Source organism: Harpia harpyja, chromosome 12 (genome assembly GCF_026419915.1).
Source record: "Harpia harpyja isolate bHarHar1 chromosome 12, bHarHar1 primary haplotype, whole genome shotgun sequence".
Taxonomy (NCBI): domain Eukaryota; kingdom Metazoa; phylum Chordata; class Aves; order Accipitriformes; family Accipitridae; genus Harpia; species Harpia harpyja.
The window spans coordinates 12939344-12965553 of record NC_068951.1 but is presented as its reverse complement, the minus strand read 5'-3'; the positions used below and the strand labels follow the sequence as shown (position 1 = coordinate 12965553).

At 54.1% G+C, this 26210-nt stretch overlaps 1 protein-coding gene across 2 annotated transcripts in view; it reads right to left on the bottom strand.

Annotated features, from left to right (window-relative positions):
- The window catches only part of HIP1 (huntingtin interacting protein 1), a 50279-nt gene extending 32883 nt beyond the window's left edge, over nucleotides 1–17396 (bottom strand). The window contains exon 1 of one of the 2 annotated variants that reach the window (XM_052803353.1): nucleotides 17195–17396. In XM_052803353.1, the coding sequence (XP_052659313.1) occupies nucleotides 17195–17311 (117 nt within the window). In that variant the 5' untranslated portion in view covers nucleotides 17312–17396. The remainder of the gene's footprint in view (nucleotides 1–17194) is intronic. The other variant, XM_052803352.1, reaches the window with a different exon arrangement.
- Between the last annotated feature and the right edge of the window lie 8814 nt (nucleotides 17397–26210).

Genomic DNA, 26210 nt, shown 5'->3' with positions numbered 1-26210 from the left:
GGTCCTGCACCTGGGCCAGGGCAATCCACAGACTGGGAGATGGATGGATGGGTGGATGGAGAGCACCCTGTGGAAAAGGATTGGGGGATACTAGTGGGCGGAAAATGGGACATGAGCTGGCAATGTGGGCTTGCAGCCCAGAAAGCCAAGCGGCTCCTGGGCTGCATCACCAGCAGCATGGCCAGCAGGTCGAGGGAGGGGATGCTCCCCCTCTGCTCCGCTCTCCTCAGAACCCCCCGGAGCACTGTGACCAGCTCTGGGGTCCTCAGCACAAGACACACGTGGACCTGCTAGAGCGGGTCCAGAGGAGGTCACCAAAATGGTCCAAGGGATGGGACACCTCTGCTATGGAGAAAGGCTGAGGGAGTTGGGGCTGTGCAGCCTGGAGAAGAGACGGCTCCGGGGAGACCTTACTGCGGCTGCTCGGTACTTAAAGGAGGCTTATAGGAAAGAGGAAGAGAGACTTTTGAGCAGGGCCTGCACCAACAGGACAAGGGGCAATGGTTTTAAACTGAACCAGGGTGGGGTTAGCTTGGACATAGGGAAGAAATGTTGTATGATGAGGGTGGTGAGACACTGGCAGAGGTTTCCCCAAGAAGCTGTGGCTGCCCCATCCCTGGAAGCGTTTGAGGTCAGGTTGGATGGGGCTTTGAGCAACCTGATCTACTGGGAGATGTCCCTGCCCATGGCAGGGGGGTTGGACTGGATCATCTTTGAAGGTCCGTTCCAACCCAAACCACTCTGTGAGTCCATGATCCTGTGATGGACAGGGAAGGCACCACCTGAAGTCTTCGATCCGAAAGGACAGCCTTCAGCAGCCACAATAACAATCGTGGCAATGGGATGTAAACCTGCACACTTAACTTCAGCTAGTGTGTACGTGACCACTTCCTCATCACTCACAGATCTCTTCTGTCCCCCCTGCGGCCCCATCTGTACATGCAGGTTATCTGGAAACCCTTCTCGACTCCAGCCGAGGTCTTCCTTTACACATGCACAATGCACTGCTGTAGTTAGTTGCTTCCTTCTTGTGAGCCTAATGCTGACACCATCGAGATAAGCAAAATGCCCAGAAGAAGGAAATAGGGTTAGCAAAGGTCACAACTGCACTATCAAACCGTCAGTGCTGTGCTTACCACTCCCATGTTTGCCACCTCACTGCTCCTTGGGCTGCCAGCACCCAGAGCTCCTCTGTCACCCACCTCTTTGTAAGCCCCAGAGGTCTATGGGGGGATAAATGCTCCCAGCATCTGTCCCCATCAATGGGGCCATTTACCCCCATCAACGGCCCCCAACTTTGTCTGCACTTCTCCACTTTGCAGCCCCTCCATATCTGGATCAGTGTCAATGATTCAGAAGATGGCCGATAAAACACAGCTCTCACCCATTTCCTTTTGAAGCCCCTAAGTTCTGGCCTGGAGGCTTCATGTATGGGGACCTGGAGGTTCACGTGGAGCACGGCTGGTGCCTGTGGGGCTGGAGACGAAGCCGTGCCAAAATACCTTCAGCATCTGCCCATGGGTGCCTTCCTCCCTCTCCCAAAGCGCAGGGAGGCCCATCCTTTTGGTAGTCTCCAAATGTCTACCTTAGGCGGTCTTTAAATTGCCCCATGAGAGGAATCATTTTAATTATCTGCTTTCGTTTGTCCCTTGAATTGAGACCTGCAGACCCGGTAGCATGCCGCGTGCGTGATGCTTCAGGTCAATGCCCAGCCAAGATTTGCGCACCCACTGCCCAGGACCTTCTCACACCTTCTCCTGAGCTTTATTTCCACGTGAACCCAAAAGACAGGGGAGAACAGGGCTGAGCGGACGCTCCTGGCAGCTTTGCAATGTGTACGCACACCTCAGCACCTACAACAAGCCCTAAATGTTAACAGCTTCAGCACACCTACATAGCGAACAAGGAACGAACTCCTCTGAAATGAAACCACCTGATGCAATAGGTTGGGAAATGCCACAGCAAATGTTTTCCCTGCGTCTGGACCCCACCCTATGGGGCCAGAGGCTGCCAGACCCCTGCCAGGCCCTGCCTGCAGTCTGCAAAGCAGTGCTGAAAGGACGCAGAGGGCTGCAGACACTGAGCCTGCCTCTAGCTAACAGGCAGCAGCAAAAGTATTTATAGGAAATAGGCAACATATTTACAGCCCCGGGAAAGTTTCCAGCTCTGAGTATATTCATATTTAAGTGCCACGCGGTTGCAGAGAGAGGTCGGAGCAAAGAGGGCGATGCTGGCTCACAGCATCACCACCTCCTTCTCTGAGTGCTCCCGGAGGTTTCTCTTTCTTTGGTGTTGCAGGTCACTTTCCAGCTCTCTCAACCCCCAACTCAGCTGCCAAGACCTCTGTCCACCTTCCTGTCTCCCAGAGAGTCGCTTCCCAGAAGTGTCAGCATGCCATGGGCTCTGAAGAGCTGTGGGTTTGCAGCCTGTGGTCTTGCAAAGGGGCAGCGGGCTCATCTCCCTCCCACCAGACCCAGTGGGATCAAGGTGCCCATTTCAGTTCAGGGAGAAAATGGTGGAGCAAATGAACTGATGTCCAAATGACAGATAAAACCAACATTCACTGCTCAGCATCCCCTCACATGCAGTGGGTGACCAGTGCCAGGATTTCACCCCGTGGCTGAACCTGCTCCCCTCTCCCCCAGCAAGGAAATAGCTCACTCCCAGCGTCCAAATCTCTGCCGCTGGGAAGGTTTGACCTTTATAATTAATAAATACTGGTTTAATAAATACATACAACCTAAGCCTACATATACTTAATAAATACATAGGACCTAAACCAAAGGCGACAGAGGGCTGTGGGCACTGGAGCAGGACGGAGCTCTGCATGCATCCCCCTAGGATCTCCCAGGAGTTCAGAAACGAGCATCCGGCTTCATTAAGCTATGACTGCGGTCCCCAAGCGCCAGTCCCCAGCAGCTCTCCCCGGCGCCCAGGCAACCATGCGCTGCTGGTGTGCTGTATGTGCCGCTGCTGGCTGTAACTGGAGCTCAGTGCCCAGCGATGGGGTGTCCACTCCTCGTGCAGAGGAGCAGGATGGGACAGAGGAGATACAAGGGATGTTCTCTGATGGATGTGTAACTGGAAAATAAGCCAGTTCCATTCTGGTACATGAGTGCAAGCTTTTCTTGTGCTCTTTTAAGAGTACCAGAGGTACACACTCCCTGTGTTCGACACCTCTCTTGTGTCTGCGGATGCTCCTCACCGCAGGTGATGCTCCCTGCAAGGAGCTCCATGAGTTTGCCATGCTGCGAGCATCTGGTGTGCCGCCTGCTCGCTGGGTGTGGAAAGTGCCTGGGGAGCCTGCAGAGCCTGAGCAGGGATCTCTGCTGGGACACAGGGTGGAGCCCGAGGTGGAAAAAAACCTGGTGTATAAAGGAAACTGTATTTCATGTGTTACTGCTGCCTGATGCTTACCTATGGGGGAATTGCAGGCACAATTTTGTGCAAAAGGCTGCAAAATCTCATCCCGAGATCTAGATATTAGTTCTTACTCATTTTCCTTGTTTGAAAACAAACACTGCTGGCTGGAGTGCGTGCCAGCATGCCCTTCAGCTTACCCGCCCAAGAAGGAAGGGTTGCACTGTCCTGCTCCTGTCAGCCCCAGCACTGCGGCTGGAGAGGAACTGAGAGTGTAAAACCCAGTGCCGGGTGTGGAGAACACACCTGTGCCTCCTGGCAGGATGGGGAAAATGGATGAGAGGCGCTTGGACTGGGCACAGACTGCAAGAAGTAGCTCCATCGGGAGCCTCTCCAGCGGCAGGAGGAGATGCCCCCATGCTGGGAGCCACAGGTGCCCCACGGCTCACCCATGCTTGATTCCACAGGGACACAGGCTGGGCTCGGGGGGGCTGCACCCACCACCCCGCTCTCTGCCTCCTCCGGCCCCGGGATCGGGATGATGCATCCTCCGCAGCAGGATGGAGTTAGGAGGGATGCAGTGCTTGTTCCCATGGCTACAGGGGGCAGGGAGCCCTGGACACAGCCCTGCCTGCACACCGCCGCCCTGCCTGTACACTGCAGCTGCAGGCAGCAACACAGCCCCAGCCCAGTGCAGGACAGGGAGGCAGGCCAGCTGAAGGGCTCTGCACCCCGAGGATGCCCCTGCCAGAGCTAAATAGGGCAGAGGGAAGGGCAGCCCCAGTATCTCCATGTTGTTTCAGGAAATCAGAGGGTATAATCTGAGAGGGAGATCTCTGCTCTCAAAAGAAAATCACAGCATCTGGAGCATGTGCAATGCTATCGCTGCCAAGCGCCTCCTGCCTGCTCGGTGCTGAGCGTGCATTGCTGGCAGAGGTGCATACAGGACACCAGAATAATGAGGTATCAGCTTGACAGACAAATGTGTGCTCCTGGCTACATATTGACAGCTGAGCTGGAACTGAAGTGCAAGCAGGCACCGCTTCCCAAACCATCACCCACCCCCATCTGTGATACAGGACTCACGTCAGCACACAAGCCACACGCAGCAACTCAATCCCACTCTCCCAGAGACAGCAACAAGGGGTCCTGCTGGTGCAGCAAAGCCCTGAAGTTTTCCAAGTACTTAAAAGCAAACACCCTACTAAACACACCCAATTTCATTCTTTTTCAGCACTTCAGCAGTTGTCAGACACTGCCAGGCCAGCCCAGCACAGGGGACTGGGTCCTCACCACCCCCACGGCATCCTGCTGCTGGAAGGTGACAGGGCTGGCCGGCGTGACGTGGGGACAAGGGCTCCCATGAAAGCCCGCGGGTGACAGCCAGCCTCTTGGACACAAAAACCCCAGGGATCAGACTTGTCTGGGCAAAGGCGGATGACAGCTGAGCGAGGCACCAGCCGAAGGGCTGCAGGAGCTGCACCCAGCACTTCTGCGGAGAAGAACCTCCGTGTTCCTACGGCATTCGGGGAATCAGGACTTTTTTTACATTTTTTGATAAATAAAGAAGATTGTGCTAGAAATCTACTGACTTGATATTATCAGAAACAACCCAGAGAGCCCTGAACACAGCCCAGCTGCCATGGCCAGTCCCCCATGCCATACACAGGTGCCCACTGGTGAGGCAGAGAAACAGAAACCCGCATGGTGAGAATTGGTGAGAATTTGCACCATGCTGCTACATGTGAGAAAAGCATATTGCAGCTAAACACCAGCACCAGGAAAAATGCAGGTGAGAAGCAGACATCTACATACAGGAGCACCCAGGCTGCTGGGACCGCCCAGGCATCGCTGCTGCGGTGCTGCAGTCGTTATGTGGGGCAGCCACGTGGAAGGAGCTGAGCACTGGTCCTTCTTACCCTCTAGGACTGGAAAAGATGGAAATACCTAGGGTAAGAATAAGAAGCTCTCGCCAAGGCTAGCACACTGCTCACAGGACGTTGGTTATTTCACCGAGCAGTAAACACCGCTGCTTGTTGCAGGCTGGAGAGAAACAGTCTCTTGCAGGTGCTGGGATCAGATACCTAAAATTTGCTCACCATCAGAAGAAAGGAGCTGGCAGACTTCATCCCCCCTGATACGAATCTGCAGTTCTTAGCACTTCCACAATGTGCAAAATCTCTTTTTCCTGCTGATGGGAAGAGAAGCTGGAAAACTAGAGAGCAATTGCTCCCAGAGCTAGCGAATGTGGCAGAAAGGCAGGAAAAAGGGTTAAAATCATAAACGATGTAACAGGGACAGTCTGGCTAATTGCCATTTCCACACGATGGCTGATTAAAAGAAAGAATTGGTTCAGATTTGATCTCAGATGATTTTTTCCCAGGTATGTCCCATTCCCAGCAGGCATTGGTGTCACATCAGCGCATCCTGGCTGACGCAGCCCTGCTGCCTGAATGATGCTTGCACACACACAGAACTGCGGGGGCCAGCAGACAACTGGCAGCAAGGACCCAAAACAGTTCCCATATGATAAAAACTCTCAGAGGGGGAGATTGCAGCCATGGCATGTCCATAAATGGTATCTAAGTATTAAGGGATTAACAGAGAAGTCTAGAGGTTATATAGTTAATTATACCCCTCTTGGGTGGGAGAGAGGAGCAGATCTGCTGGGATGCCCAGGGGAGCCTGTGCCAGCCCTCAGGCAGCAGCAGGGCAGCTCTGCCCGCACCCCTGCCCTGGCTTTGCACTGCAGCCAAAATCCCAGCTAATTTTAAGGGGCTGAAAACCACAGGTTTTGTCAAACTGTCCTCTCCTTTTTGCTCCCATTTATTTGTGGCCATGGAGCAGACGAAGCTTCGCTTCCCTCCCAGTGGGCAGAAATTGCTGAATCTTTTGCCTGAGCTCTACGCTTACCACCCAGCAGCTTTAGCAAATACCTGATCATTTATCCACCCCCCAGACATTATTAATTTCTGCAGCTTCAGCCAACACTGCCAGCACACACGGAGCTATTCTGCCAAACCAGCCGCGCTGAGGCGTGAAATCTGGGGGTTATGGAAAATACAGGCAGGAGTGAAAGACCTCATTCCCTGGGAAAGCCATCTTGCAGAGGCTCAACGCCTGGTGTGAGGGCACTGGGAATAAGGCAAAGGAGAAAGAAGACCCAGTCTGAGTGGAAAAATGCAGGACATGGTTCCCAGCTCAGCACTTGCGGCAGTGGGACTCTTCAAACTTGGATATCTCAGCTAAAAAAATAATAAAACTGGAACGCATAAGCAGAGAGCAGCCCTATTTCTAGCTGCGACTCCTCCCTGTGTGCTTGGCCTCTCAGACAACTCAAACTCAAGGCACTTCTTTCCGAGCTATAAAAAGAGCTGGAACAGGACTGCAGTAGCTGGGAAGACAAACAAGAGGGCAGCGTGTCCTCCCGTCGAGGCCAAGAGCATCACACCAGGAGAGAAGTGAAGCCAGGAGATGGTCTTGCTCAACCCAACTCCTCACTAACATCACCTTTCAAGGTGCTCACAAGGAGGGAGGGCTGTGGGGCACGGCAGAAACTCCAGGCTGGATCCCACCCACCGAAACGTTGGCTGTGTCATGTCCCAGGTCATCCCACCACCACTCACCCTGCCTGCACAAGGAGCAGTGAAGGTCCAGCTTCATGCCATGCTGCGTGTGATCCTCCCACCCGTCACCCCGACATAAGCGTGGGTCACTGCTGAAACGAGATGCTCTGTGCTTGGGGGGAGGCACAGGTGCATCCAGGCACAACTGTGGCAGGTACCACGGTGAGAAGAGCTAGGGCACAAAGCCTTTCCTGGGACCATGGGGAGGAATGAGCCACACCAATATGCAGCTCCCTGCTCCCCAGTTAGAAACCTTGCCTGACACCCACTCCACATGTCCCAGCAGGTCAGTACGGACCATCCAAGTTCCAGGTAACAGAATGAGACCATAAAATTCAACAAACTCAGAAATACCTACCTTTGCCCTCTGCAGACAAGTATTTACTGCCACAGACGCAGTCAAACCTTGCTGACACTGTCAGAACATTTCCTTCCCATTTGTGAAGTGTGCAAAACATTTCTGGCTGGGAAAACACAAGGTCTCCACCAGGTCACAGACTGGGAATGGCTCCACCAGAAGAGATGACTTCTTCAATGACTTCATTGACTTATTCAATGCAGAAGCCATCATCTCTTCTGGTGGAGCCATTCCTAGTCTACATTGACTTCTTCAACACAGAAGAAGTCAAAGTCTTCCGCTGCCTCTGCTTCAGTATTGCCTTAAGACCTTGGAAAATCTTCACACACCACTAACTGGTGGTGTGGGACTTTCCTTGTGAGTAGTTCTGAGGGGTTATAGAGCTGGACTGGGTGGCCCACAAGGAGCAACCTGAAGCTTGGTGGCACGCTTGGTGCACGCAGTAACCATGGCTCAGGAGGAAAGGGACAACAACCATGATGCCGACGGACGAGCAAGGGCGAGGGCCAGCACCAGTGTGACCTGCTGCCAAGCCCACTGAGATGCAGGAGTGCTGATCAGTGCTTGATTCAGTGGATTGCAGAGATTGCATTTAGTCCACACCTGGATGAACAGTGAGCTTCACCAGCGGTTGGGGACCTGAGGGCCACATCTCACTTGTGCAGAAGATGCAAATTGCTCTTTGCAACCGTACCCAGAGCCTTCCCGCGCCTAGATGCCCAATACTGGGGGAGCACTGCTTGGTGGGAGCTGTAATCTCAGGACATGCATCACTAGGTCGGTTAAGTCTACTGCTGAGGTCTCAGCACTCATGCCATCACATCTTTTCTGGGCTCTCAGGAGGAGGAGGGACAATTCCTGGGTGTCCCTTATGTCCCGGTGCTTATGAAACCCTGTATTCTTGTTCACTTCCATGTGAACACAATGACTGGAAAACCCTATTTTCCAGCCAGCATCTACTAAATAAAATAAGTGATGCCATGCACTCTCTAGAGAGGCCGAGCTGCTCGCATGGACTAAAACAGACAAATGGTAACAATAAATAGCAAGTCTCCAGGCTGGCCCTGGCGAGAGAAGCCTCTTCTCCCAAAGGGTCCCTTTGTTTGCTGCAACTTGCCTCTTTCTGCATGGTAAATATTTAATGTGCCCTCCTCGGTGGCAGAGCTTCAGCTGCCAGCCCAGCTCTGGCAGCACAGTGGTGCTGACCGAGGGGCTGCACCATCCCATGCAGGAATCAGGTCACTTGGCAAAGTGGTGGACGTGGTGGAAAGCCGGGCAGTGAACATCAGACCACAGGAGACCCCCAAGGAACAGAAACCCAGATGCCAACAGCCTCTGATGGAGCATTTGGGGCAGTAGGACCAAAAACCCACCCGGGAAGGACACAGGCTGATGCTGTTAAATTGGGATTTATTGCAATCACATCAAGCTGGCTACCAGTCAGACTAGGTAAAAATAGCATGTAAAATTACGAAAGGCCTGGAACAAAGTAAACACAGCTTCAGCAATCTCATCTGCGAGCATGCTTAGCAGAGTTTTGTTAGTTTACTCAACAGCAAGAAACAAAGAATCTTCACCTCAAGACTCAAAGAATGGCAGATCTGGACAACTCAAGTCAACCTCACAACCTGAGTTTCATGACAAAGCCATAAAAAAAGCCTGGTAACCTCACTATGAGCTCCATAAAGCTGAATGAGCTCTGGTGCTACCTGATTAGTCAGTAACACAGCTTTTGCAGCCACCACACTGATGCTTTTTGTGTTGGTGGGAACAGAGAATGCAATGGTGTCTGCCTGTCCGAGCACCAGACCAGCATGGCTGGCTAAAGGCAGGGCAAGAAGGGATCAGCAAGTGTGCGCCAAGCCCCATGGGAGGGCACAGGCTCCAAGACACAGCTGATGGACATACCCACCTCAAAGCCTGCGGTGGGGACTGGGACCATCTGGGACCATCGCTGTGCTGGACTGAAGATGTTGTTGGAAGCCCTGGCCAGGGCCATACCTAGAGTAGCCGCAAGGCTAAGCCTGTCCTTGTGGTATAACACCAACCATGGCCACAACCAATATACACCACGCACTCTCCATCGGCGGGAGACTTGTCAAGCTGCCAAAACGCAGGGACAAAATTCTGCGGTTACAAAAGGAAGCTCCGTGTGCTAAGACACAGTTTTAATCTGAACAAGGGTAGGGTTAGCCTGGACATAGGGAAGAAATGTTGTACGATGAGGGTGGTGAGACACTGGCAGAGGTTTCCCCAAGAAGCTGTGGCTGCCCCATCACTGGAAGTGTTTGAGGTCAGGTTGGACGGGGCTTTGAGCAACCTGATCTACTAGGAGATGTCCCTGCCCATGGCAGGGGGGTTGGACTGGATCATCTTTGAAGGTCCCTTCCAACCCAAACCTCTCTGTGAGTCTGTGATAAAATATTAAATGTCTGCAAATGCTGTTGAGCAAGTAACTTCACCTTTTGCATGTAGACCAGGGATCATTTACCTTCCACTGTGATTAGCCCGGAACAGCACACAATGTATAATTAGTCCAGCCGGGGGCTGGGACTCGCACATCCGGGCTAAAATACCGGCTGCGCTGCTGGTTTCTGCTGTCACCCAGGGAACAGTCTGTCCCCAGGAAGTTTTCTCATTTGGTGACTGTGCAAAATGAATCAGCCAAGCTGGTGGCAGAAATTAGGGCCAGGATCCAGCCATTCCTCCAGCCCTTGTGCTGCTGTGTGACCCCCCAGTTGCTGGCCCTGCGTCCCTACTGCCCCAGCGTGAGTCAGCTGTGGGGGAAAGCAGAGAAGGACTGAATCCCTTTAGGACAGAGGGGTTTTAAGTTGATTCTCCGCAGCCCACACCAGCACCTGGCCCACCAGGGCTGAGTCACAGGGCTGCCCGCGAAGCCTCTTCTCCTGCCTGCACCAGGGTGTCCCTGGGGCGGTCCTCACCAGCCCTCCCACCATCGCTTGCTGTGTGCTGATTATGTTTTTTGAAACATAATTATCAATATTCTTCATTAAAAAAATACATTTTTAATAAAAAAGAATTTTTTTAAAGTTTAAGCATCAGGTTTGCATAAGAACTTGCCTGCAAAGTTGCAGCAACTTCTGGCTCTAGCCACTGCCCCTGTTCTTGCTTGCTTTGAGTTATGAATACATCCAGTTTTCCAGCTCAGAAACACACATGTCCGAGGACCTCGGTGTCTGTCAAGTTCTGGATCTGTGCAAAGGCTGGGGCAGCCATTTTAGTCCGCCAGCCACAACAGCGAATGAGTTACACAGTCGGAGGCCGGCGATGGGATGAGCACGGTCACAGCATGCGGGTGCCGGGGCTCATGCCTCAGTGCCTGTCTGTCAGACAGTGCCAGAGCGGGCGATGCTCAGCCTGGCCCCATGTCGCACCCATGAGACAATGCGCTGGGATCTGCAACAGGCACCTTCTGACCATCCTTGGTTTCCAAAATTTCCAAAATTGTCCCTCCTGCAGCTTCAGCCCCTTCACTTTGGTCTGTCCAGAGGTTTTTTCCCCTGGAAGAGCAAAGCTGGGAAGAGCCACCCCCTCCTCGTGACAGGCACCCACATCCCACCTGCCCTTCCCCACCATTTTCCCTCAGCTCAAGGGTCGCTGTCAGTGCCAGTGGAGGGGACCACACTCAGTCCAGAGTCCTCTGACAGGGAATTTGGTAAAAACAATCTGCCTGGCTGGCTGCTTCTCCCCAGCTTTGCAGGAGGATGGAGTTAAACAGGCTGAATTTCAGAGGGCAAGAGCCCTCGCACTCTTTAGTGCAGGACACCCTCGGCGGGGAGCCCTCCCCTAACTGCAGAGCCACTGAATTACAACCACCTTGGCTCGCATCATTCATGCTGATCTGTATTTCAAAGATCAGAGTTTAAAGAGCCTCTTGACACCATCAGGGCAGCACGTGCTGAGTGAGGGGCAAAGGGTTTTGGGGGCAGTAACATCCCCCAGCATCCCTGCCTTCCTGCTCAGCCTCCGGCATGATTTGGGGCAAGGTCCCCCCTTGTCACTTGGTGGTCCAAAAACATCACGCTCCCATCTGGAGCAGCCCCCTGGACTTGGTGGCAGAAGTGCCCCCACTTTCAGCACCAGACCTATTTATCCCCCTGAGGCTCGGCTGCTTCTGGAGTCCATCACCACATTAAAAAACTCAGTTATTTCTGCATATATTTCAAAAAAACCCCAAACCCCTCCATCCCAGATTGCACTGAAGAGAAAAGCAGCCCCTAATCTGGTAAAAGATAAACCATTTTCTTTCCCCAGGGATGGAAATAAATTCCTAAGAGGGACTTGCTGAAAAGAGATGAGATGACTCATTTCTTCACTGCTGAAGCTGTATTCAACTCCAAGTACCTCTAATTCCGATTAAAAGACAGGAGACTGAAAGCATGGGGGTTCACACAGCACAAAGCACAGGAGCTCATTTTCCTGGAGATGAAAGAGCCATGAATTAATCCCCTGTATTACCTACTCCCCCAGGATGGGCTCAGCTGCCTTCAGCCCTCGCTCCCTGCAGCCAGGAGCTATTTTTTCCTGTTCTTGCTAGTGTCAATATGTTTCTTTAAATATCTTTTCAGAGACGCTATATATATAGCCCCACTCTGGTGCTTTGAAGGGAGCCTCATTTCCTGTGTAAGAACTGAAGTTCTTGGCAAAGCTGTCGGTGGCTGCAGCATCCGAACCACAAAAATTGTTTTTTTCAGTAGTAAAATGGTATTTCCTCCATGACTGCGAGTCGTACTGAGCTGGGTCTGGTCTGAAACCAACAGGCCTGCTATGGATGGGACATATGGTGTCATGTTCCCAATTATGTAAATGATGGGGGAAATGGATTAATTGCATTAATAGCAGTGGTCAGGCTGCAACAGTGCCTGAAGGTGGCACAGCCCATCGCAGGGACCAGAATGGGCACAAAGCTGCTTTCAACCTGCATTTGGCTGTGAAAAATTTTGGTTCCCACATCAAAAGGATTTACTAACTAACACTGGGGGAGGAAAAAAAAGCCAATTTAATTTGACATCACTTTGTGCCCGATATGTTTTCTCCTTCTTCTGCATGGTTTTTGAGAGGGCTCCTCCAACAGCAGAGCAGGAAAGAAAACAGCTTTCTTGCCCCCGTGAACTGGTGATGGGATGGCTCACAGATGCTCAGGACCTTAAAAACCTTTCTGAGATGTGGCATCAGCTGTGTTCAGTGTGCTGCATCTCCCCACCCTGAGCTGCAGAGTTTGACAACCCTCTGCACCACATCAAGGACCTCTTATGATAGGAGCAGTGATGCAGACAGATCAGCAATCACCTTCTGCTGCAAATATGTCTTTCCAGGGTAATTTCTGCGTCATAAATTGTTTTTATTGCTGGTCCAGCAGCAACACACAGTCCTAAGGACCCAGCATGCAAACGTGCAAGAGAAGGTGGTGGCCGTGGGCAACCCAAGTGGTCCACATTTCTCTTTGCTACTCAGTGACTTTCTCAGAAAAAACCTGCAGTTAAAGAGATAAAGTGCAAGTTTTTTAGATTTAGCTGGAGGAATTTTAAACAAGTGTCTTCTCCCAACACTCACCACTATCAGGATGGATCACCCTTAGGATTGTCCCCAGTGGACAAGCGCAGAGTGACCCCAATGGGCACATAACCTTGGTACAAGTCAGCAGCACGTCTCCTGGCACAAAGCCCCAGCAGACACGAGCTCTGGGGGACAAGCAAAAAACTTTTGCCCCCCTCCACAACCCCAGGCACTGTCTCCATCAGCACTGCATGGATGTTCTCATCACTGGGACCCAGCACCGCCTCCAGACCAGGCAGCCCATGCTCACGATGAAGCATGGCTGGGACATCAGAGCAACAATCAGGACAGGGGGAAATATAGGAGAGTTATGTTGTCTTTGCAGCCCAGAAGACAACATGCGATCACAATATACTGCTTTCCTTCTGCCCAGAAGCCACGGGGGCAGGAACAAGGACCAGAGCTCAGCCTATGTCCTGCTGGGACTCCAAGGACACTTCCCACGTCTTCACTTTCCGAGCACATTTGCCCTTCTCCAGTGTTTGGTTTCCCAAAAGAGGGAAGGGGCTGGTGCAGGAGCAGCTGAGCAGAATCACGCTGGGTCGGGAAGGTGACCTTCCCACACCTTCAGCTTTCCAGGGACCAGCTGGCACCACCTCCATGAGTCTGCAGTTCTGCCTGCACTGATGCTGAGCAGCGCTTGGCCTCACTGGCCATGTCCCTGCTGGGAATGAAGGGAAATTCCCCATGGCAGTCTGAAACACAAGTGAAGAAGCAGCACAGCCTGGCATTTCACCCTGGTGTGCGTCCTCCACACCCCACAGAAATCCTGTGTCCTTCTGACTGTTTTCACCCTCAAGACGTTGGCTCATCCATCTGTTGTTGGTCTTTGCCAAACCAGCCAAGCGAGTTGGTGCAGAACAAGATTTGCTCCTTGGCACCATCATGGCACAATGATATTCACTGAGGACCACTGCAGTGAGGACACAGGGAAGGAGACCCAAGGAGGGAAGATCCTAATGCACGAACCTAAATGACGAGGTCTTCAGACCTTCCCTGCAGAGCTCTGACACCAGAACATGCTCCTCAATACAACCAGGAGAACTTGAAGGGGATGCGAACATCAGACTCAGGTATCATGTGAAATACAAATATTTATCTCAACATACAGCAAAATTTTCACTTTTGGTGGTTTTTCTCCTGCCTTGGTTATCTTTGCTCTGTCCAAAGATTTATTCTACCGAGGTTGAGGCAATGAGCAGTGCTCCCTCCTTGTGAGCACCTGTACAGCCGTGCATCTGCAGGACAGCAGAACTGCAGGATTTGGTGTCCCTGTTGCTCAACTTCCCATGAAAACTATCAGTGTTGATGGCAAAAGAAAAGGGGAGCCCTTGGGCATATGTCCAAACCAGACGGCCCGATCTCTGTGGTTCTCACTGAGCAGCTCTTGCCCAGCAGGCAGCAAGGACACATGCAGCAGCACAATGGCAGGGACACAGTGTTTCAGCATGTCCTCAGGTTTCTCACATTTGCATCACCAGAAAAAATGAGACACCTGGCTAACCATGGGAAAAGAAAAGAGGCCACCAGGAAATTTACTCCCATTTGTCCCCAAGCCAACTGACGGATGTTGTCAGGGCAGAGCCATTGTGCAACATGATGACCACCGTGAAAGCATCTCACCACCAGAGCTTCCCACCACCATGTGAGTGTCCCACCACCAGAACGTCCCCCACCATAAGAGCATCCACCCACCTGAATGTCCCACCACCACGAGAGCTTCCCACCACGAGACCTTCCTACTACTAGGATGTCCCACCACCCCCAGAGCTTCATAGGGTGCTCTCGTTTTTCCAAACTGGGTGTCAGACCACATAAATTGGGCAGTGCCAAACCAAAGCAGGTGTTATTCAGGCTCACCAAAGGCCCATTTTGACATACTTTCTGCCTGTTCAGGTGCTTTTAGCTCAGAATAGTCTTCCTGGGGAGTGTGCTGCTGTCGTGAGACAGGCAGGTTTGGAGGCAAGGAGGGAATGAGCCTGTACACGCAGAAATGCGGGTAAAATCTTAATTTTAAAAGCCACTTAACAGATTACACTGTTCTTAAGAAAAGTCACTTTCAAAAAAAAAAAAAACCAAACCCCAAAAACCCCAAACCCACAAAGGTTTTATAATAAAAAACCTCAGAAAGGAGAAGTTTGACAAAAACTGGATGACCAAAGTGTGGAAGTTCTGAGGGGTGCCTGGCAAGTTCCCTAAACTGGAGAGAAAGAGAGAATTATGCAAAAAAAAAAGGGAAAAAAAAAATGAGTGAGAAAGGAAATTGCACAGAGCTGAACACACAGAAGATCGAAAAGGCAGGCAGGGACTGGGCTCCTAAAAACACAACCTGTGTCATTTGTCTGCAAATCGGACAAGGAAGATTAAATCCATCTAGTACGGATGTGGCAGGTGGTGTGAGGGCTCATGGTGCTGCCGGCATGGTGTTGGGTGCCGCATGTGCCGCTCCTCCAGCCAAGTCTGCCACCCTCTCTGGGTCTGCCCTTCCCAGGGGAGCAGCGGCTCTCGGGGAGCACGTGGGAGCTCCAGGGATCCCATGGGGTCGTTTGCTGACACAAAGGAGCAGGCAGGCAATTTCATGTGCAAACTAGTCCTGGTTTCACCTTTAGTGCTATAAATAATTGATTTTTGAGGAACTTGAACAAGGAAGGTAAGAAGACTCCCTGTGCATAATCTCGCATCCAACCTTAAATGCTGATGTTTTTCTTTCTGAAAAAACCCCAACCCTCAGAGCTGATCCTTGATCTTTATTTTCATTACTGAGCCATCACCCACGTGCCGTTCCCACTCTGGTCTCATCCAGGTCCCGCTCCCCCCCTGCACTGCTCCCAGAGCAGCCAATCCCGCTGGCTGCCACCTCTGCCCCTCTCCTGCCTCAGTTTCCCTTCCTCTCCCACAGTGGGTCAGGACGGCACCATTTTGCCTTTACTTTCCATCCCTGGACACAGAGCAGGGGCAAGTTGTCCCCAGCTCCTCCCACTGCCATCCATCCCTCTTCACCCTTCCCGTGGCTTGTCCAGGCATCTTCCCACCTGATTCCAAGCACGTCCTTTCCCAAAATCGCCAGTTTTTTCCCCAAAGCACCCCTGCTGCCTGCCCAGCTCTGTCCCCACCTTGCCCTCTGTGCAGGACATCAAGCCATCACTTAAAACACAGGTGAAGGGCAGAAAGAGCCCATCCAGGCACTCTGGATGCTGCCAAGGAGCACACTACCTCTGTTTTTCAACACGTTGGTGCCTCTTCCCAACAGCCGCCCGCAGGGGCAGTCCCTGTTCCCTCCCTGCCCATGCCAGGTGTCCCCAAGCGGCATGGGAGGTCTCTGGGGGTAGCACCCAAGGGGGTGACCGACCCCACTCACCACGGAGCCGCACAGTGTCCCCTCCAGCTGACAGAGGCAGAGGCTGTCGCGTCCTGAGGGTGCCTCTGAGGAGAGGATGCAAGATGGAGCCCAGGGATGGAGAGGGCACTGGCCTGGGCATGACACACAGCTCCAGCTGGGCTTGGAAGCCGAACCCCACCAGCAACCCAAGCCAGCCACCACGTGCCCTCTGGCCAGAGCTGGGTTTGTCCCCCGCCGCATGGCCAAGGCCAGAGGTGAGCCCCCCGGCCCCCTGCCAGCAGCCCCAGTTGGGACAGCCACTGGCAGGAGGGGACCAGGCTGAGCAGCCTGCTGCCGGGCCCAGGCCGCCCGGGTGCCACCGCACTCCTCTGCCCCCAGGCACGCTGCCCGCAGGGGAAAGACTCAGCCACAGGCCGGGGGACCAGCCCCAGGGGGACCGCACCCCCTGCCCTCCATGGCGACCCACTGCCCTCCTGGGCGGGGCTCGGCTGGCTCCACCCACCCAGGACAGCCCCGCCCACTCAAGCCATCTCCACCTACCTGGAGCAGCCCCGCCCACTGGAGCCAACCCAGCTCACCTGGGCTGCCCCCACCCGCTCAGGCCAGCCCCGCCCACCCAGTCAAGCCGCGCCCACCCGCGCAAGCTCCGCCTAGTTGTGCCAACACAACTCGAGCTAGCCCCACCCACCCAGGACAGCCCCGCCCCCGCTCCTCACCTGGGCTTGCCCCGCTGACTCGAGTAAGCCCCGCCCACCTGCGTTAACCCCGCCCACGCGGGCCAGCCCACCCCCCCATCCCCCGGCTGAACCAACTCCAGCTACCTGGCGGTCCCCACCGCCCCCTGCCGGCCCCGCCCCCTCGGGCGGCACTCCCCCCCCGGTCGGCATCACCCGCCGGCCCGGCCCGGCCCCGCCCTGCGGCCCCGCCCCGTACCTGGGCACGCTCGAAGCTCTCCCGCTCCGCCTCCAGGCCGCTGCCGCCCGCCCGCCGGCTCAGCACCTTGGGCAGCGGGTTGGACACCTGCTTCACGGAGCTGCTCACGCGGTCCATGGCCCCGCCGCGCCCGCCGCCACTCCGGCCTCGCCGCGCCGCGCCTTCGCCACCGCTCCGCTCGGCGCCGCCGCTGGCTGGACCCCGCGCCATTGGCCCGCCCACCTGTCGGTCACGCGTGGGCACGCCCCGCCGGCACCGCCTCCACCCCGCCGTCCCGCCCCTTCGCTCTCATTGGCCGCCCCCACTGCCACTCGGGAGGAGCCCCCAGGGCGGGTGGCCCCGAGCCGGCTCATGAGGCCGGCTCACGTGACCGCCGCCAAGCTCTCTGGTCCGGCCGGACGCCACTCAACGGTAGCTCCCGCCCCTCCCTGGGAGCTCCTCCCTCTCTCCCGCCTTCAGCGACCGCCCTCTTAGCACCGCCCACTTCAGCCCTGCGGTCACGCCTCCGTATCATCGCCCTGTGATGATTGGCCTCCGCGCCCGCCGCTCACACCCCGCTGCCCCTCCCTGCGCCTCGCCCGTGTGCGGCGTGGCGCCCCCTGGCGGGGATGGGCGGGGCCGCTGAGGGCCGGGGCCGGGGCCGGGGCCGGGGCCGGGGCCGGGGCCGGAGCGGGGGTCGGGCAGGTCTGGGCTGTGAGGCCGCTCGGGCCCCGGCTCCGCCCGGGAAGGGCTCTGCGGTGCCCGGCCCGGCCCCGCGGCCAAGCGAGACCCCGGGGCTCGGGCGACCTGGTGCCGAAGGGCTCTGAGCTGCGGCCGGAGCCGGCCTGGGTGGGCAGGCCTGGAGGGGTCCCACGGGCCCGGGCTTGCGGCCTGCACGGCTCCTGCTGCTCTGAGTCCTGCCCCGGGCTCCCGGCCTGGCCCAGCCCCACGGCAGGATGCGACGTCTGCTCTGCTGCCCGCGTCTTGGCCCAAAATATAAACAGGCCATGGGGGAGCATGGAGGCCTGTGGCCCTGCCGGCTCCCCAGGGAGGGGCTTATGGGGAGCCCCGGGTGTGCAGGTCTCCTGCGCATCGTCTCCCTCTCCTCTTGGTCACTGGCTCAGGTGAGCCCCGCTGAGTAGTGTGCGGTGGCGGAGCTGAGCTGCATTCCCGGTATCCCACTGAGTAGCATTTGTCAGGCTTTGCTTAGCATATGGGATGGTTTCAGAGCTTCACAGTCCTGCCTGGGGCCAGGGAGGAGGTGGGGAGGAGGCATCCCTGGACTGCCAGCAAGGACAGGGTGACCAGCAGCCTGCAGGAAGGTTGTGTGGGCCTTTGCCTTTTGTGTCATCCAAGCTGTGGATGGCAAGCTCTGGAGAGGTGTGTGCTCAGGCAGGAGGCAGCTGCGGGCACAACTGGCAGAGCAGAGCAAGGAGGATAGGTCATTTCTCTGGTAACACTGGCAGAGGGGCAAAAAATGGTTACAGATGTCTGAAAAACATGGAAAGAGAAGCGGGAGAAGGTTTTCACTTCCCCTGAACAGCTCGCAGATTGATGGCTGAGATGCTCTTTTGCATAACCTGATCAGGGCTCATGTCTCTGGTCCCTTCATTCATCAGAGACTTATGCTGGGGCCTGATCTTTGCCCTGTCTCAACCCAGAGAATTGCTGGACTGTGGCCGGCTCCTGTGGTTTTTGACCAGGAATCCCACCCCACTCTGGAGGTGAATTTCCCACTGGGACCTTTGCCAGAACTTGGAACATTTCTGCAAAATTTGGACAAATGAGTATTTTTGCAAAGAGACAGAAAACTCTCTAAGACTGCTCCCATCGTTAATCCCCAATAATGGCAAAGGGGGCTGTGCTGGGTCGTGCCAGCTGGATCCTTAAAAGCAGGTCACACAAAACCAGTGTCTTTGCTTCAAGTGGGGAGGAGCTGTGCAAGACCATCCTGTCTGCTGCTGCCAGGGGTGATGGGGCAATCTGGGAACAACTGTTTAGGATGTGGGTTGTCAGGAGTTCTTGTGCAAGCAATTCTCCCTGCATAACTCACTTTTGTGGCTTATTTTTCAGCTGAAACAATTGCCACACAAGCACCCTTCTGTAGCTGCCCAGTCTGTTTGCGTGACAGACCTTACCCTGTCTCTGTGCCTTGGATATCAGATTCACAGCTGATGGGAAATGGCCTACACTGTACAGCAAGGCCACCTCCTCCCACCCCAGCTTGTCTCGACTCTCTGTCTGCCTTCTCTCTAATGTACTTTCTGGAAACCTGCCTCCTTCCTTGGGGCTGGTCCCAGAGGAGGTCTAATGGGTTTAATTCAGCCACTATTGCAGCGAGGTGATTAATAATTGAAGAAATGAAGTCATTGCCGAATGGAGATGAAGGAAAGAAAGAACAGAGGAGGGCATTTGACAAAGGACAGCAAGGTCCTTGTGATCTGCCTGCCTCTCTCACCCCTATACCTGGCTAAAAGCATCCTGCTCCTGCATGACCTCTCCAGCATGCAGGCCTGGATCTAGAGGGGCTGGACCTCAACCCCGAGGCAAGGGACCACGAGGCTTATGTTATCTGCTCCGTCTTAATGAAGAGCAGAGTCACATCCTCTTCTTCCACAGCCAGGGCTGAGTGCCCATTTGGGGACCTGGGCTGGCCAACTGGGACACTCCTCCTGCCTGGGCTGGAGCAGAGGAAGGCGGCTGGATGTGGGCCAGAACGGGCTGTTTCTACTGGCTGCTCCTGCCTTCTCCAAGACAGGGGCTGTAACAGGATGGAGCTGGGATCCAGCCCATAGGCAGCTGGTCAGACCACCCTGGGCTGGCCCAATCCACCCAGTGGCTCTGCTGGCTTGTGCTTTGGGGCTCTGGCCCTGGCTCAGCTGCTCTGCAGGGATTTGGGAGGCTCGCTTCTGGTGGGACCATGTGCTTCATTTTTAGGCTGCTCTGCAGGGATTTGGGGGGCTGCTTTCTGGTGGGAGAGGGTGCCTTGCTTTTAGGCAGGTTGAATGATGCTCTGGAAGTGGGGAAGGCACAGGGCTGTTCCTGTGTGGGGTCTGTTCCTGTGCCTCGGGTTCCACGGGGAGATGATGGAGAAGGGCTGGTGTGCAGGGCAGAGGAAAATTGGGTTGGGCACTGCTCCTCTCACCCAGCAGGTCCTTTTTGGAAGCCATGGCTGGGTTTCATCTGCTTGGTTGCTCTGTGCTCCTCTTGCTCCTGTCCAAAAGGCTGGGCTGCAACCTGGAGGCAAAGGGTGATGGGAGAGCCTGTTATGGGTTGTCTGGCCTGTGAGGGGACAGAATCTGGCTTCCCCAGTGCCACCCACCCCGGTGCAGCTGCTTTTCCATTTCTGGGACAGGAGACCTTGGGCTTGGGCTGTGGAGCATGGTCACCTTCCTTGCTTTCAGTAGCTACCTGGGTTGTCTGCACCCAAGTATCTTCTGCAGGATGGAGACCATGGGTCTGGTGTCTGCTGGGACATGGAGAGGATGATGTGTCCCCTCTCTTCTTCCCATCGGGCAGCCTAGTGCTCAGCAGCACGTGACACCCATCAAGTGCTGGCTCAGGCTTGGCAGGGGGGACCAGAGCCCTTGCAGGGCTCTGTAGGGCAGCCTCCCCTTGCTACTCACATGTTCCAGGGCTCCCACCCATAACTAAAAGGGGCTGCTCACTCTCCGCCAGGACATTGCTTCTCAGCTTGGTCTCATCCCAAAGGACCTGCAAGCAAAGGGGAAGAAGAAGTGGCAGGAGAGGGGCCAGAAGGGACTGCAGGGGCTGTGGGCCCTGACTGGGGCTGAGGGATGCTCTTTTCCTGGGGGCTGGGAGCTAAAGGCTCCCTTTCCAACCCCCTTCCCCAGCCAGACCTGGGAGAGTCCCAGGGTGCTGCTGCAATACTCCTCACCCTCCCATGGCCTGGCCCAGGCTCAGGGAGAGCACAGATCCCCCTTGTTTCAGCAAGAAAATAGAGGCACAGAGAGTGCCACAGTCCTTCCTCTGTTATCCAGCTGGCTGTGCCAGAGCAGGCGGGCACAGGGCTCTGTGCAAAGATCCTGCTCTCTTTTCCTGCCTGGAGGTGAGCTCCCAAATGGACCCTCTTCAGTCGCCCCTTTAGACACCCCAAGACACAATCTCCTGAGCCCGTCCGAGCAGATGAGCCACTCCTGGCAGGCACATCTTCTGGAAAGCCACGCAGTGGGGAGGGCAGTGGCCATGACAAGCCTTCCACAAATGCAATCCTGCAACTACAAACACAACCCTGCCCTGCCAACAGGGCTATTTGCTCAGACCCTGGGACAAAAACATCTTATGAGCCAAAGTGCCCACCTGTTGCAGGGAGAGGGCAGGGTCTTCGGTGCGGCGTGGTGGTCCAGACAGGGTCCCTGGTAGAGCAAAGAGCACTTGGGGCAGCACAGTGCACCAGAAGGAGCCTGCTGGTGGTGGCTCTGTGTGTGTGTGTGTGTGTTCATCTTTTGATCCCATTTTTTTGAATGCTTTGGGCAAACCAGATGCTGCTGCTGAGTCCTTGTCTCCTCATGCTGTCAAAGAGCCCCTGGGCTGCTACATGGGGCAGTGAGTGGCAAAGGGAAGGGACAGTCCTCGTGCAAGAGGGTGAGCTCCCACTCAGGAGAATGGCTGAGGCAGAGCAGCCACTTGAAAGGGGACAGGGAGAGGGTTTTGGAGAGGACTGCTTAGCTGAGGAGCGTGAGGGTCCATGGGGCCCTCACCTCTGTCCTGGGCAAGGTTTGCTCGCCCAGCTTTTACAAGGAGGGATGTAACCCTCCAAGGAGGGATGTTACATCCCCAAAACATCACCAGGTGTGTCCTCTGCACTAAAGCAAGTACCTCTGCTTGTCCAAGAATTCAAAAGCAAGGCTGAGCATGGTTTCCAGCTGGATCTACAGGAGAGGACCCAAACCCAACCTTGGGCTGCCGTTCTGAAGGGTGGCTACCTAGGTGAAAAACGCTCTGGAGCAGGGCCTGGAGGTGGGAAGTGTTTGCCATCTGCTGGAGAGCTTCCCCATTGCATGGGCAGCAGGTCCAACTGGAGCATTGCACCGAGCCCAACACACAACACTGAGGATTACCACCTTGCACTGGCGGCTTGTGCCAGGAGCAGGTGGTGGGAAAGGCTGGTCTCTCCTAAGGTGGGACATGGCAAGTTTGCTTTGCTTCTGTGTTATGAGGCAGCCTTTGGCTGCCAGAATGTGATCACTGAGAAAAGGTTTTCTGTGTATGACTTGGGGTGTGCAGGGTTGTGTGTAGGACCCCTGTGCTTGCTGCATAACCCAACATTCACTAGTGCTCTTGTGGAGCATTGTCTTTGTTTTCTAGATTCCTGAAATCCTGCGGTCTGACTTGCAGATGTCACAGGTATCTCCAGCTGAAGACAACAGGAGGCAGACTTTGCAAGTACAAAGTACCACATAATGCCAAGTGCTCAGAAATGTCAGATCCTGCGTGTCTCAAACCTAACGCCCAAATATTTTTCTCTTAGTTTCTCAGAACCTCAGCTGCCATAGCTAAAACAGTCATGCAGCGCTATAGCTGCTGAGCACACCCTGCTCAGCTGCAGGTAGGTTGGTGCTCAGTGCTGAGAGCATCTTCAGTGAAACAAAGGTTTATATGCATGGCTGTAATTTGGCAAAGGCAGCCTGCATCTGTCGTTAGAAGTACTACGAAATTTCTGTGAGGGCCACATCCTGACACAGCAGCCGGCCACCTCCCACTCTTCAGGCTCTTGGTCCAAAAGTGAGGCTTTTCTAGGTGCCCCAAATTTGTCTTGGAAAATTGTGCAAACTGCAGCAATGTATTTCTGCCTTGCTGTGTGCTTAGAAACTGTTGGTGTCTTTCTGCTGACATTTACCAAAAATATTATTCATCTGGAGGCATATCCTGATATATAAATTTCAGTCCTGGGATTTCAGTGCAATTCACAAGCTACTCTATAGACCTTACAGCACAGTCCCAGATGATGTAGACTAAGGGTCCATCTAGCCTAGCCTTAATATCTCCAGATGTGGCCACAGCAGACCCCTTGAAGAGAAAGGCAAATACTTGTGCTGCCTCCCTCGAGTGCACTCCCAGCCTCCAACCATTCTCATTTTACAAATCTTCTTGAGCTTACTGCTTTGAAATCAAAGCCCTGACTCAGACACATGGAAATTTCCTTGTGATTGCCATGTCCCTTGGCAAGGAGCTCCTCGTTTGAAGAGCTGCATCCTTCTGTTCATTTTGAACCTGTCTCTTGCCAGCTTCTTTTGATGGTTTATGGTTCTTTCTCTGGGAAAGACAGTGAATAATCGCTATTTGTCCCTCTTTCTAGGCCATTCGTCATTTTGCAGACTTCAGTTCCCATGCTGGAAAGTCTCGATCCCTCTTGAAAATACCTCTCCACATCTGAGATCTTGCTTGTCTTTCTTGAAGCCATACCACCCTGTGATCGCTGACTTGCCCCAGTCATTCTTGTTCTGTTTCCAGCTGATTTGCTCCCAGTTAAAACCAGTTTCCCACATTAGTGGTCTGGCAGCTCCCAGGGGCACTGTGATAATGTGATCCCCCAGATATGACTCCAACCTACTAGTCGGTGTGGTGGAGTAGGCTGCCTTCAGGGCTAAGAAAAGACTTCCTACTGCATCCCAAATCTGTTCTGGTGATGGATCCAAAGAAAGATATGTGTGGTTTCTATCAAAGGCTGAAACACACCATAAGGCAGAGGTTTTACAGACTCCATAAATAAATACTATTTAGGATGTATGATATGGAGGAGGGTTTAGAAATCAAAATATTTAGAGATTTGCATTATTTGTCTTGGCAGGAAGGAGCAGTCAAGACTGAAATACGAAATCTTCCTTCAAGGAAGGAACAGAGTTGAGGAAAACAGCGAATAGGGGGAATAACAGAGGTGTCAAAACCTCCAAGAATTCCTTTTGCAATGAATGGAAGCAGGAAACACAGCCCGGTATGTCTGAAAGGAGAGAGAATTCATTGAAAATGTCTAGGCACATTTATATTCCTGATAGAAAATATTGATTTTTCAAAATGAATCTTGACATTTCCATCAAATCCATATTTGAATATTGCAAGAACATCCAGAACATTCAGCTAAAAGCAGCTCCAAGCTGGGCTGTGTTGGTGTGAGCTGCATCAGTGAGGATGTCTCCAGCTCACTCCCCAGTCTGTTCTCCTCCTCTCAGTTTTATTCTAGTCCCTGTGTGGAGATGTGTAACAGGAAAGTTAAGATTGGTCTGAACAGGGAATGTGTGCAAATGTTGGTCTGAATGCACTTGTAGAAATGGCAGGAGCCAGGGATGAAAGTGGTAGGCGTGGGTGGCACCTAGGTTAGCAGGTCATCAGTGCATCATGATCATCTCATCTCAGTCTGATCTCAATCTCATCTCTCCATGTGGTTTCCCAGTCTGGCACTCGGTCAGATCTGTCTCCAAGCCTGTTTCTAGCACCCTCAGCCTCAATCTGCCATCTGTTGCCTCAGGCAGGGGTGTCAGTCTTGGTCTGTTACCTTGGGTATGTCAAGCTGTCATGTCTCTTGTCTCAGGCAGCACATCCATCAGTGATGCACGGCCAGCCCCATGGGGACAGAGGTGTGCAAGGGGGCCTGCACAGTCCAGGCAGCTGCTGCCCATACACCCTCTCCCTGCTCAAGAGCCCAGCTTCACCTCCCCCTTCCCCAGCAACCCTGAGCAGCAACTGGGTAAAAAGGGTGCCAAGAGCTCCCAGAGGTGGGGGAGGCATGGAAGCAGGGTGAGGGGAGTCACTTATAGCTAGGCTGGAGGTGCAGCATGGCTGAATTGGGCATGGGGATGGAGGGGAGCTGCTAATTCTCTGCCTCAGATGTCCTAGGAGCACAGATGGACACGTTGCAGGAAGAGCTGGAACAGGGAGGCAGAGGGCGTGCAGAAGTGTTGTGGATTTGGGATTGTGGCTCGGCACACACCTTCTTTCCAGGTTGGCCATGCTGCTGCCAGTGCTAACATCTCATGCAGGGTGCCTGCAGCCTGCCTGGCCCCTTCCTGGCAGCTCCCCAGGACAGCCACTTTCCTAAGGCTCCCTGCTAGATTAAGTTAGATGCTTCAGGCAAGATGAGCAACTCCTGACCACTCAAGGGATGGACCAGCAGCAGGCTGACATCTTCCCAGCCCCACTCTGTGCAGTGTGGGGGTGAGTGGATTCAGCCCAGGACATTGATGGTGGGACCTCGTGCCCCTGGAGGTGCAAGGTTTCATCTTAGCATCTGAATGGGCTCTGGAGCACAGGACAAGAGGGATTATAGAGCAGGCAGGATCCCAGATGAATTCTGAGATCCTCAGCTGTTCAGAGCCGGGTACCATGAGTCCTTCTCTGCCACAGGCGAGTAAAGCCTCAGCCTTGATTCGTGCTGTCTTGATTCACTCTCTCTCTGGGAGTTTAACCCCTCAGCATGATCTGGGATGGCAGCAATCCCGTCAATGGGGAAAGAGAGATGGAGAGAAGTAAATGGATATGCCAGTGCCCTCACTGCTGGAAAGGCAAAGCTGAGGACTGAGCTACACTGGCTGCAGAGGAACCGTGGGTTGTGGGCTGAATGGGGGCTGCATTCTTGCTGTGTGATGGGAGATGCCTGTCCCTGCTAAGGAAGTGTCTTTCCAAAAGCCCCACTGGCAGCATGTGCCCTGGGGTCCCAGGGCTCTGCAGGCAGACCCTCCCCGGCTGCCTGCCCTCCAGGCTTGTAGAGGCTCCCTGCCTCCATAGCAGCAAGGCACCCATGTGTGGTCTCACCCTGGCTCAGTTTTGCTCATACTTAGTAACAGTTTTTTACTAAAACAAAAGGCTCTGTGTAAAACAAATCCTGCAATGCCACCTAGCCCATACTTTCTAACAAGTCTGGCTCACTTTTTCAAAGAGTTCGGTCTACTGAGATGTGGTGATGGTCTGCATCATGCCCTGGAGCACTTGGGAGCCCCAGGCCTGGAATCAGCTCTCCTTCAGCCGGTGGAGGAAATCTTCTAATTTCCCTTCTAGTTCCTCCTTTGGGTTCCTACAAGGC